Source organism: Pan paniscus, chromosome 18 (assembly GCF_029289425.2).
Source record: "Pan paniscus chromosome 18, NHGRI_mPanPan1-v2.0_pri, whole genome shotgun sequence".
Lineage (NCBI taxonomy): Eukaryota > Metazoa > Chordata > Mammalia > Primates > Hominidae > Pan > Pan paniscus.
This window is the reverse complement of record NC_073267.2, coordinates 23,000,736-23,014,055: the sequence shown is the minus strand read 5'-3', so window position 1 is coordinate 23,014,055 and position 13,320 is coordinate 23,000,736. Positions and strand designations below refer to the sequence as shown.

General features: G+C 49.7%; 2 protein-coding genes across 2 annotated transcripts in view; both read right to left on the bottom strand.

Moving 5' to 3' along the window:
• The window catches only part of SDR42E2 (short chain dehydrogenase/reductase family 42E, member 2), a 35,490-nt gene extending 23,153 nt beyond the window's left edge, over positions 1-12,337 (bottom strand). Inside the window, exons 1-2 of the mRNA XM_055099957.2 lie at positions 2,598-12,337; positions 2,033-2,128 (exon numbers count right to left, since the gene is read on the bottom strand). Of these exons, the coding sequence (XP_054955932.1) occupies positions 2,033-2,128; positions 2,598-3,401 (900 nt within the window). The 5' untranslated portion in view covers positions 3,402-12,337. The remainder of the gene's footprint in view (positions 1-2,032; positions 2,129-2,597) is intronic.
• Positions 12,338-12,436: 99 nt separating this feature from the next.
• VWA3A (von Willebrand factor A domain containing 3A) overlaps positions 12,437-13,320 on the bottom strand; it is a 65,304-nt gene continuing 64,420 nt past the window's right edge. The window contains exon 36 of the mRNA XM_063598480.1: positions 12,437-13,240. The gene's annotated coding sequence lies outside the window, so the exon portion shown is untranslated. The remainder of the gene's footprint in view (positions 13,241-13,320) is intronic.

The window sequence follows — 13,320 nt, the reverse complement described above, 5'->3', positions numbered from 1 at the left end:
CTCATGAGGGAGCTGGGATGTGAAAAACAAAAATTAGGCCGCTGTGAGGGCTCCTGTGGGCCAGGAACAGGGCAAGAACTTCCTGATCCATGATCTCATTTAATTCTCATCACACCAGGAGATGAGCTCCATGCTTATTTTTAAGCTATATTTATTATTATTATTTTTTTGAGACCGAGTTTAGCTCTTGTTGTCCAAGGTGGAGTGTAGTGGTACAATCTTGGCTCACTGCAACCTCTGCCTCCCGGGTTTGAATGATTCTCCTGCCTCAGCCTTCCAAGTAGCTGGGATTACAGGCATGCACCACCATGCCTGGCTAATGTTTTTGTATTTAGTAGAGATGGGGTTTCATCATGTTGGTCAGGATGGTCTCAAACTCCTGACCTCAGGTGATCCACCTGCCTTGGCCTCTCAAAATGTTGGGGGTACAGGCATGAGCCACTGCTTCCAGCCTATATTTATTCTTTTAAAAATTTTTGGCCAGGCGTGGTATCTCATGCCTATAATCCCAGCACTTTGGGAGGCCGAGGTGGGCGGATCACTTCAGGTCAGGAGTTTGAGACCAGCTTGAGCAACATGGCGAAACCCCGTCTCTACTAGAAATACAAAAATTAGCCAGGTGTGGTGGCGTGCAACTGTAATCTTAGCTACTCAGGAGTCTGAGGCAGAAGAATCGCTTGAACCTGGGAGGTGGAGGCTGCAGTGAGCTGAGATCATATCACTGCACACCAGCCTTGGTGACTGAGCGAAACTCCGTCTCAAAAATAAATAAATAAATAAAAATAATAAAATTTACTTTTATTATTTTTAAATAGAGATAGGGGTCTCACTATGTTGCCCAGGCTGGTCTCGAACTCCTGGGCTCAAGCAATCCTCCCACCTTGGCCTCCCAAAGTGCTGGGATTACAGGTGTGAGCCACCACACCTGGCTCTATATTTATTCTTGTTGTGGCTGTTTTTGTTTCATAGGCAACACGATCAAGGTTAAAAACAATTCAAACAGTAAAATGGGTGTATAGTGAAAAAGAAGGTTCCCTGCTACTCCTGATTCCAAATCTTCCTTTTCCCTCCCCAGAGGCAGCCACTGTTAAATTTCCAGTGTTTCTCGAGATAATCTATTCTTATTAATATCAGCATATAAGCATGTGTGACTATAGAAATAAATAGTTTCTTTAGCTTTTTTTGGAAACAAACAGGAGAATGCCAAACACTGCTTTGCACCTTGGAAACTGTTTTTTTAATCTGCACACTTTGAGTTACCTCTTTCTTTTGAATGGCTGCATAGAATTTGACTCTAAAACACAATTTATTTAAATAGTCCTCAACTGATAGGTTATTTCTGGTGTTTTGTTATTAAAAACAATGCTGCAAATACACAAATGAGTGTAATTTCTGAGGCAACGGGTATACATATGTTTTGGTGGATACTATTACATTGCTCTCTGAAGAGGTTGTGATATTACCAATAGTAATATCCTCACTTTCCAGATGATGAAAGAGGATCAAAGAGGTTAAATAAACTTGCCCTAGATAACACAGTTATAAAATGGCAGAAATGGGGCCGGGTGCGGTGGCTCATGCCTGTAATCCCAGCACTTTGGGAGGCCAAGGCGGGCAGATCACCTGAGGTCAGGAGCTTGAGACCAGCCTGGCCAACATGGTGAAACCCTGTTTCTACTAAAAATACAAAAATTAGCTGGGCGTGTTGGTGGCACCTGTAATCCCAGCTACTCAGGAGGCTGAGGCAGGAGAACCACTTGAACCTGGGAGATGGAAGTTGCAGTGAGCTGAGATTGCGCCACTGCACTCCATCCTGGGTGACAGAGTGAGACTCAGTCTCAAAAAAAACAAACAAACAAACAAAAATGGCAGAACTGGTATTTGGTGTCATGGATGCAGGATGCAGGGTGGGAGTAGCCCAAGTCCCTCCTACAATAGGTGAAGCATGATAGGGAATGCATGGGTGTGAGGGCAGAGCCAGGACTGGAACCCCACTCTGTCTAACTCCAGGTGTTGTGTGTGAGGAGCCCACCTTCTCAGCCCCGGACATTCCATAGGAAGCCACGTGGAAGACACAGTCCACCCCTTCGAAGGCACGGTACAGGGCTTCTTCATCTCGGACATCAGCCTGCACCAGAGGAAAAAGAGATGAGGGCAGGGGGTTCAAGTCCAAGGCAAGAGATAACACCTCTGCACCTTGCCTGGTCTCAGAACTGGCCCCCTGACCCAGCCCAGGCCAAGCCTCTGTAGCATCAGGAAAGGCTGGTGGGGCAGGATTCACTAAATGATTCTACAGGGCACCGTGAGCAACATCCCGTGCTCATTCATCACGCTCTGTAGGTGACAGGGGCTGTGCTAGGTTTATGTGCACTGTCTCATCAACTCCCAATGAGACCCTGTGAAGTAGGTGTTGGTTACTGTTGTCCCCTTTCTGTGACCATAGCTACCCAGCTGGTAGCACCAGAGCCAGAGCTATAGCTCAAACAGTCTGGCTTCAAACAGTGTGCCCCTAAACTCCACACCACAGGTTTCACATCAAACACTGTCCCCTGACCATCACCACTGCCCCAGTCTATTAAGACCCTTGTTCCTTGTACCTGGATGAACTTGGTTTCCGGGGACAGTTCCCACTGGGGTCTGCGGCGGTCAAGCAGAATGACGGAAGTGCCGCTCTTGGCTAGGTGGGATCCCAGGCTGAAGCCCAGGTAGCCTCCTCCTCCAGTCACTAGAACCTTCTGCCTGGCAGCCTTTGTGGGTTTGGCTTGAGTCTTCTGCTGCGGCGCTGGTGTTGGGGTTGTTGTTGACTCACTGGGTTTGGGCCCAGTCCCAGACCCCTGTCTGAGCCCAGGCCCTAGCTCTGGCTCAGGTGTAGACCCAGCTCCTGGCCCAGGTACTGATCCAGCTCCCGGCCCAGGTACCGATCCAGCTCCTGGCCCAGGTACAGACCCAGCTCCTGGCCCAGCTCCTAGACCAGGTCCCAACCCAGCTCCTAGACCAGGTCCCGACCCAGCTCCTGGTCCAGGTACAGACCCAGCTCCTGGCCCAGGTACGGACCCAGCTCCTAGACCAGGTACGGACCCAGCTCCTGGCCCAGGTACGGACCCAGTTCCTGGCCCAGGTACGGACCCAGCTCCTGGCCCAGGCCCTAGACCTGGTCCAGTCCCTGAAATAGCACCAGGCCTTGGAACAGTATCAGAACCCGCCTGAGGTCCTGGAATAGCTTTGGGCCCCAGTCCAGGCCCTGGAATGGCACCAGGCTTTGGTGCAGGCCTTGACTCAGACCCTGAGCCAGACCTTGGACCTGAGACCTCTCCACAGGCCTGGCAGACAGGGCAGCTCTTCTCACCCTGGCCTGCAGCTTTGCAGGCCTCTAGGGAGGAGCGTGGGGGGTTGGACTTCATCCTCTACTGAGCCATGCAGACCCAGAAACCGACCACCTGTGGGAAAAAAAATAGAAGAAAGAATGCTCTAGAATCGTTTCAAGTCACATAAATTATTAGACCTCTAGGACTGAGGGGAACTCCAGGTGGAAATTAGAAACTCTCTGAGTTCCCAGGGAACCTGCCCCTTTCAGAATCTCAAGAATCTCCAGTGTGGGCCCGGCGTGGTGGTTCACGTCTGTAATCCCAGCAGTTTGGGAGGCTGAGGCGGGCGGATCACTTGAGGCCAGGAGTTGGAGATCAGCATGGCCAACATGGTGAAACCCTGTCTCTACTGAAAATACAAAAATTAGCCGGGTGTAGTGGGGCACACCTGTAATCCCAGCTACTCAGGAGACTGAAGCACAAGAATTGCTTGAACCTGGAAGGCGGAGGTTGCAGTGAGCTGAGATGGTGCCACTGCACCCCAGTCTGGGCAATAGAATGAGACTCAGTCTCAAAAACAAACAAACAAACAAACAAAAAACTCCAGTGTGGCTGCTGTCCTCTGCACAGAGTCAGAGACAAGGCAGCCAAGACTTGGATTTTAGAGCTAAGAAAATTGAGGCCCAAAGTCACGCTGTGTAACTGAGGTTGACATTAAGCATTCCTGACTTATCTACCAGTTCCTTAAAATTCCAGTTTCCATGGAGTACCAAAGGAAGACAGGGCAAATCATCCAGCGGGAACCTCACCAGACTGGGAGGTGGCTGCTTTCTGACTGGGGAGATTGGGAGAGCCTTCTGGAAGAGGAGGAAGAGAAAGAGGAGGAGGAGGAGAATCCACGTGGATCCAAAAGGACTCTGCACCCTGGAAACTTGCACATGACTCCAAGTGCTATGCCTGTCTCCACCCTGACGCCTGACGCCTCTGGTCCTCCAAGGTCCGACAGTAGTGTGGGTGGCTGGTACCACAGGTTCTGCCCAATCCCTCTGCAGGCTTTAGGGTCTGGTCTATGGGCCTAGGGGGACAGCACTGAGGATCCTGTTCTTTGCAGCCTCAGACTACTTTCTTTTCTCTGTCGCCCAGGCTGGAGTGCAGTGGCACAATCATAGCTCACTGCAGCTTCAACCTTCTGTGCTCAAGCGATCCTCCCATCTTAGCCCCACAAGCAGCTGGGAATACAGGTGCATGCTACCATGCCTGGTGAATTTTTGCATTTTTAGTAGAGATGGGGTTTCACCATGTTGGCCAGGCTGGTCTTGAACTCCTGACCTCAAGTGATCCTCCCACCTCAGCCTCCCAAAGTGCTGGGATTACAGGTGTGAGCCACCGCACCCAGCTCCCTAGATCTTTTTTTAATTTTTGAGACAGAGTCTCACTCTGTTGCCCAGGCTAGTAGTGAACTCCTGGAACTCAAGCAATTCTCCTGCCTTGGCCTCCCAAAGTGTTGAGATTACAGGCGTGAGCCACTGTGCCCAGCCCTCAGTCTAGACTCAGGGCAAGCCAGGCTGTCAGTCACTGTCACCATCATCCATCCCCCCACCCCCCTCCCGACCTCCCTCTCCACCTGAGGATGAGGCTGGATGACCAGGGCTAGGTGATCATTAACCGTAACAACAGCAACCATGTGCTAGGGACCTCTGTGCGCCAGGCCCTACATATACAGATAGGTGCATCTCTGCCCTGCATGGCATATACTGGCTGCATGAAAGAACGGGTATTTGTTGAGTGACTGGACTGATGAGCCCCATGTTTTTTTGCTGGTGGTGGTCACAGGGCAGGGACTCTGGCAGCTAGAGGGGCTGTATTTTTAATTTCCTCTGTTACTGCCCTGCTCACCAAATGTCTGGGTGAGGAATACAGTCCTGCCCCGTATAAGCACGAACACTCATGGCTTTATTTATTTATTTAGAGAAGGAGTCTCACTCTGTTGCTCAGGCTGGAGTGCAGTGGTGTGATCTTGGCTCACTGCAACCTCCGCCTGCCTTGTTCAAGCAATTCTCCTCCCTCAGCCTCCCGAGTAGCTGGGACTACAGGCACGCACCACCACACCTGGTTAATTTTTGTATGTTTAGTAGAGACGGGGGTTTCACCATTTTGGCCAGGCTGGTCTCAAACTCCTGGTCTCAAGTGATCTGCCACCCTCAGCCTCCCAAAGTGCTGGGATTACAGGCGTGAGCCACTGCGCCCAGCCCACTCATGGGTTTAATGAGAGAGACTGCAAACCATCATGAGCAGGGGCCGAAATCCCCGAGAGGGAGAGGAGAGGATGCAGCCCCACAGCAAGCCCTCCTCCTGTACTCAGGCCCAGAGGACTCTGTTCTGGGGAAGGGTCTATGGGACCAGAGCTGACTTTCTACCCTAAGAGGATGCCTTTTGTGGCAAAGGCTGGACTCAGCCTTGGATACTCACTTATTGGGGTGTGCCCTTGGGTAAGGGCCTTAAAACCTCACTGTACCTTAGTACCCACGACCGCGAATGGACCCAAATATTTCTGGCTGCTCTGGCTCCTCACAGGGTGGTCATGAGAAAACAGACGCCAGAATGCCTTGCGAGGCTAGATTGCAAAGCTCCGGGAGGATTTCATTCCCTGGAGTGTCCCAGCACCTAGAACAGTGCCTGGCGCAAAGCAGGCGGCCAGCAAATGCTGCTGGGTGAACAAAATCTCTGGGGCATGTTCGGGATCTGGCTGTGCTATGGTCGCGCGCCAGACCCACCCTGGACATGGCTTCACTCATTCTTTTGGAAGTTCAGTGAAGTACAGGCTATGGTTCCCATTACCCAGAGGTGGAAACTGAGGCCCAGAGAACATGAGGAAACTTTGATGGAGTCACAGACAGTGTCTCCGCCGGAATCCAGGTCGATGGGGACCCCAAAAGCGGGTTTGGTGGAAGGAACTGGCAAAAGGGTGGGGAGCATCAGGGACTGACCCTGAGCGCGCTGGGCTCGCGGGCAGCTCCAGGGTGGGGGTCCCCTCCCCTCTTGGCTCCCTCACCCTCCCTGTCCCGCCAGCACCTGCGTCCCTCCCTGGCCCGCGTCCGGGCTTCGCTCACCTGGCCCGGGCTCCCGCGGCGCTGCGTGCTCCCCGCGCTGCGCCAGTCTCCGCGCCGCCAGGGCCACCGGGCCACCACCTCCTCCCGAGGAGGGCAGAAAGGGGCGGGGCGGGGCGGGACGAGGCATCCAGACCGCCCCCCGCCCGCTCTTCTGCCCGCCCACTCCCGGCGCGGGAGCACCTGCATTCTCTCAGGTGGAGACCCGCGGGCTCTCATAGAGGGGAAACTGAAGCCAGTAGGGCTGGGATGGGCGAAATGGTCCACGCTTCTTGTGGGAAAAGACGCAAAGGCCCTGCGTGCCGGGCTCTGTCCTGCAGGCCAAGTCGTCCCAGAACCCCAAGAAAAAGGGTTTCATCTATATGTAGGAGCAGAATTGCTGGGTCATATGATTACTCTGTGTTTAGAGAAGAACCGCCAAACTGTTTTCTAAAGTAGCTGAACCATTTTACAATCCTACCAGCAGTGTATAGGGTTCCAATACTTCCGCATCCTTACCAACACTTATTATTATCTATGTTTAAAATTTTAACTATTCTACTGGGTGTGAAGTGGTGTCTCATTGTGGTTTCATTTGAATTTCCTGATAGCTAATGCTGCTGAACATGTTTTCATGTGCTCATTGGCACATTAATGTGTTTTCTTTGGAGAAGTGTCTGTTCAAATCCTTTGCTCGTTTTCAGTTGAGTTATTTGTTGACTTTTAAGAGTTCTTTGTATATTCTGGATACAAATCCTTCATCAGATAAATGATTTGCAAATATTTAAACAAAAACAAAAAACCAAAAAAGTTCTTCCATCATCCATCCTTCCACCTATCCATCCAACCTTCCATCCATCCAGCCTTCCACCTATCCATCCAACGTTCCATCCATCCAGCCTTCCACCTATCCATCCAACCTTCCATCCATCCAGCCTTCCACCTATCCATCCATCCTTCCATCCATCCATCCTTCCACCTATCCATCTAACCTTCCATCCATCCAGCCTTCCACCTATCCATCCAACCTTCCATCCATCCAGCCTTCCACTTATCCATCCATCCATCCTTCCACCTATCCATCTAACCTTCCATCCATCCAGCCTTCCACCTATCCATCCAACCTTCCATCCATCCAGCCTTCCACCTATCCATCCAACCTTCCATCCATCCAGCCTTCCACCTATCCATCCATCCTTCCATCCATCCATCCTTCCACCTATCCATCCAACCTTCCATCCATCCATCCTTCCACCTATCCATCTAACCTTCCATCATCCATCCTTCCACTTATCCATCCAATCTTCTCCCTGACCATCCTTCCGCTTATCCATCCAACCTTCCATCCATCTGTACTTCTACCTGTCCATCCAGCTTTCCATCCATCTTTATTTCAACCTGTCCTTTCCATCCATCTGTATTTCAACCTGTCCATACAACCTGTCATCCATCCATTCTTAAACATGTCCATCCAACCTTCCATCATCTATCCTTCCACCTATCCATCCAAATTTCCATCCATCCAACCTTCCACCCATCCAATTCATTACATATATCTTTCTTTCCTTCCTTCTACCCATCTATCTACTCTTCCTGTCTTGCAATCTTCCACTCATCTCTGTTGACTTATGCATCAATCACATCATTCTATTTTGATGGGTGCTTCTTCAGTGCTGGATCATATCATCCTTTGAAAACTCATGTTCAGCTGGGTGTGGTGGCTCATGCCTGTAATCCCAGCACTTTGGGAGGCTGGGGTGGGCAGATCACTTGAGCCTAGGCATTTGAGACCAGCCTGGACAACATAGTGAGAGCCCATCTCTACAAAAAAATACAAAAAAAAATTAGCCGGGCATGGTGGCATGTGCCTGTAGTCCCAGCTACTTGGGAGGCTGAGGCAGGAGGATCACCTGAGCCTGGGAGGTGGAGGCTATGGTGGGCTGTGATTGTGCCACTGCAGTCTCATGCTGGAGAGCTCAGGCAATGGAGTGAGATCCTGTCTCAGTAAAAGAAAACTCATGTTCAAGTGGCAGTATTGGAGGGTCAGGCATGTGCCCAAGAGCTCACAACTGCTGTAATGGAGCCACAGGGGCTGAGAGCAGGAAGGGCTGGTCACTTTGCTCTGAAAAGGGCAACTGAAAAAGCCTCCACCCATACAACACCCTCTGTGAGCATAGGTGTGGGGAAGAGAAAAACAAAATCTTAGTCTGCATGTTCTATGAGCCAGATGGTAAGAGATCTTGTTTAATCCTCACAACTCTGTTTTAGCTCAATTTTAGAGACAGGGAAACAGGTTCAGAAAAGGGGCTCCAAACGTGGTGGGGAAAAGCCATAGGGTCAGTCCTGGATTTAAATCTTGGCTTTGCCACTTTCTTGCTGTGTGTCTTTGAGCAGCTACGAGGCTCAGTTTCCTCATCTGTAAACTGCAAATGATGTGCACTTTATAGTTGTCATGCTGTGAGGTTTATGGCTAACATGCTCTATGCAAAATGTTGAGCATGGTGCTGGCTCAATCAGTGTGCAAACAATGGTAGCTGTTCTCCTCATTACATGGGAGGTTGGGATTTGAACCTAGGTCCTGTCCTTCCCCACTTCATAAGCCATGTGTTTGGTTCAACCTTCCATTCACAAAGGCCAGCCTCTTCTTCTCCCACCAACAGGGCCAGAGAACTCATATTCCCCAGTACCAGCTGCTGATGTTGTCTTGCAAAGAGAAGCATAACTTACATCTGTGACGGGTTGAATTGTGTTCTTCACAAAATTCATATGTGGAAGTCCCAATCCCATGTACTTAACCCTAACTCTCCAAATAAAGTCACTGCAGATGTAATGAGTTAAGGTCATAGTGGAGTAGGGTGGGCCCCTACTCCAGTATGATTGGTGTTCTTATAAAGAGGGGAAATTTGAACAGAGACATGCACATAGGCAGAGCTTCATGTGAGGGCTGTAGTTATGCTGCCCAAAGCCAAGGAACTACCAGAATGGAGGAGAGAAGTCTGGAACGGATCCTTCCCAGTGTCTTCAGAGGGAGCATGGCCCTGAGGGCATCTTAATCTTGAATTTCCAGCTTCCAGAACAATAAGAGAATACATTTCTGTTGTTTCATCCACTCAATCTGTGGTACTTTGTTATGACAGCTCTAGCAAATGAATACAACCACCACAGGCCCTTTTCTCTGTATTTACAGACGTGACCCAAAATGGCAGCTGTGCAAGATGGACCAGACTGAGATTTACCATGGCAGGGGTTGTGGTCACCACTGCCTTCCTGGGCCCAGCACAGAGCCTGGCCAAAGCAGGGTCTCATCAAGCCTTAGCAAGTGAGTTTCATTTTTTTTGAGACAGAGTCTCTGTTGCCAGGCTGGAGTGCAGTGGCACGATCTCAGCTCACTGCAACCTCCACCTCCCGGGTTCAAGCGATTCTCCTGCCTCAGCCTCCGAGTAGCTGGGATTACAGGCGTCCACCACCATGCCTGGCTAATTTTTGTATTTTTGGTAGAGACAGGGTTTCTCCATGTTGGCCAGGCTGGTCTCGAACTCCTGGCCTTGAGCCATCTGCCTGCCTTGGTCTCCCTAAGTGCTGGGATTACAGGCGTGAACCACCGCACCTGGCCACAACTGAGTGTTTTTAAACAACTTGATGAATTTTTACTTATGTATAGCTCAATGTAACTCCTACCTTTATCAATATATAGAATATTTTCATCACACCAGATGTCCCCTTTGTGTCCCCCATCCCACAGGGTAACTAGTATTTTGACTTCAATCACCAATAAGGAGTTTGGCTGGTTCTTGAACTTCATATAAATGACTTTATACAGTATGTACTCCTTTGTGTCTGGTTTCTTTTGCCCAATATTATGAGACTGATGCATCTTGTTGAATATAGCTGTATAGATCATTCTTTTTTGGGGGTGCAGGCAGGGTCTCACTCTGTTGCCAAGGCTGGAGTATAGTGGCATGATCAAGGCTCACTGCAGCCTCAACCTCTCCTGGGCTCAGGTGATCCTTGCACCTCAGCCTCCTGAGTAGCTGGCACTACAGGCATGTGCCTCCAAGCCTGGCTAATTTTTGTATTTTTTTGTAAAGATGGGTTCTCACCATGTTACCTAGGCTAGTCTCAAACTCCTGGGCTCAGTCCATCTACCTGCCTTGGTCTCCCAAAGTGCTGGGATTTCAGGTGTGAGCCACCACATGAGCTGTTCATTCTTTTTAAATTGATGCATAATATTTCACTGTAAAATGTATCAGATTTTATTTGCACATTCTGCCACTGATGGACATTGGGTAGTTTCCAATTTTGAGCTCTAATGAATAAGGCTGCTGGAAAAATTCTTATATGTCTGTTGTCTAACATATGCACTCATTACCCTTGGAGTGGAATTACTAGATCATAGAGTAGGCATATGTTTTACTTTAGTAGAAATTGCCAAATAGTCTTCCAAAGTTATTGAGTCAAATTATACGTCCCTACCCCAACCCCTACCCTAACTGGAATATGAGTGTTCCAACTGTTCCACATCTTGATATTGTAGTTCTTTTTTTGTTTTGTTTTTAGAGACAGGGTCTCATTCTGTTGCCCAGGCTGGAGTGCAATGGCCCAGTCTCAGCTCATTGCAATCTCCACCTCCTGGGTTCAAGCGATTCTCATGCCTCAGCCTCCTGAGTAGCTGGAATTACAGGTGTGCACCACCATGCCCAGCTAATTTTTGTTGTTTTTAGTAGAGACGGGGTTTCACTATGTTGGCCATGCTGGTCTCAAACTTCTGACTTCATGTGATCCGCCCACCTTGGCCTCCCAAAGTGCTGGGATTACAGGTGTGAGCCACCATGCCTGGCCATCTTGTCTTTTTGTTTGTTTGTTTTTAAGAGACAGGGTCTTACTCTGTTGCCCACGCTGGAGTGCAATGGCACAATCATAGCTAACTGCAGTCTCAAACTCCTGGGCTCAACTGATCCTCATGCCTCAGCCTCCTGAGCAGCTAAAACTACATGCATTGGGCCACCATGCCTGGCTAATTTCTTTTAAATTTTTGGAGACATGGGGTCTTGCTATGTTGCCCAGGCTGGTGTTGAACCCCTGGCATCAAGTGATCCTCCCATCTCAGCCTCGCAAAGTGTTGGGATTAGAGGCATGAGCCACTGTGCCCAACCCCAGTCTTTTTTATTTTAGCCATTCTAGTGGGAGTGTAGTGGCATCTCACTATGGTTTTAATTTACACTTCCCTGGCAGGTAAGGCTGTTGAGCACCTTTTCATGTACCTATTGTCCATTTTAAAAATTGGATGGGCTGGACACGGTGACTCATGCCTGTAATCCCAGCACTTTGGGAGTCTCAGTCGGGCCGGATCACCTGAGGTCAGGCATTTGAGACCAGCCTGGCCAACATGGTGAAACCCCGTCTCCACTAAAAATAAAATAAAAAAAAATTAGCTGGGCGTGGTGGCAGGCACCTGTAATCCCAGCTACCCTACTCGGGAGGCTGAGGCAGGAGAATCGCTTGAACCTGGGAGGTGGAGGTTGCAGTGAGCTGAGATCGTGCCACTGCACTCCAGCCTGGGCAAAAAGAGTGAGACTGTGCCTAAAAAAAAAAAAAAAAAATTGAGATGGGCCAGGCACAGTGGCTCACGCCTATAATCCCAGCACTTTGAGAGGCCAAGGCGGGCAGATCCCCTGAGATCAGGAGTTCAAGACCAGCCTGGCCAACATAATGAAACCCTGTCTCTACTAAAACAAAAATTAGCCAGACGTGGTGGCAGGCCCCTGTAGTCCCAGCTGCTCAGGAGGCTGAGGCAGGAGAATTGCTTGAACCCAGGAGGCGGAGGTTGCAGTGAGCCGAGATTGCACCACTGCACTCCAGCCTGGGCAACAGAGCGAGACTCTGTTTCCAAAAAAAAAAAAAAATTGGATGTTTATCTTTTTCTTATTGAAATTCTTTATATATTATGGTATGAGTCTTTTAATAAAGTTTTATGTCACTAAAAATTTATGCACACACACACGCCAATGATCACTTCAAACAGTTAAAGTCATGTTGATCCTATTAGTAGAATAAAATTAATTGTTTTTAATTTTAGAAAATGAACCCAGATGAGCAGCCTTCACTTCAGTTTGGTTGGGCAGGGATGGAGGGTGGTGCTGAGGCTCACTTGTTTCTTCTTCCCCCAGGATGGGCTGACTGTGACTCTGCATTAGCCTCTTATGAACCAGGGTGGAGACCACCCCATCAGCTGCTTTCCAGAGCTAGGCTCTCACAGCTCAGCCGCCTGCTCACTGTTCACCATGTGTCTCCTATGTGGCAGCTTCTGGGGACCTGCATATCCTGGGACACCAGTCTCATCCCAAGGGAGCTCACCATCAAGGAGAAGAGTTAGATCAGCGAGCAAGGTGGCGTGACATAGAGTGCTGAGTGCGAGAGGTCTGCGTGGTCAGGATGCTGCAAGAGAAAGACTGGAGGCCCCTCGCTCTAGATAGGTCCCAGGGAGCTGATGTCATTTGAGCTGTGCCTTGATGGATGAGCAGGAGTCTCCAGGCAGAGGGGGCAAGAAGCACCGTTCAGGCAGGGGGTTGGTTTGCAAGAAGCACCACCATTTAGGCAGGGGGTTGGTTTAGGGCTTCCCAGAGAGGGACAATCTAGTGGCTGGAGAGTAGAGCGCGCTGCGGGACAGGGCTGGAGAGTTAGATTAGACCCGGGAATGGCCCCTCACACAAAAGACAAAGTCTTTCCTTCCTCAGCTTCCAGAGAGTCCTGGTACCAGGAATCATGTTTCCTGCGGGTCACAGCTTCCATCCCATCCTGCCCTCGGGGCTGAGATTTGCTCAGTGAGTGGTCCTTTGCAGGATGACTTTTCTGTTTAGAGGAATCATTATTTTTTAACCAAAGTTATTATTGACCACAAAATAGAGCATGCCACTTGGTGCTTAGTGCAC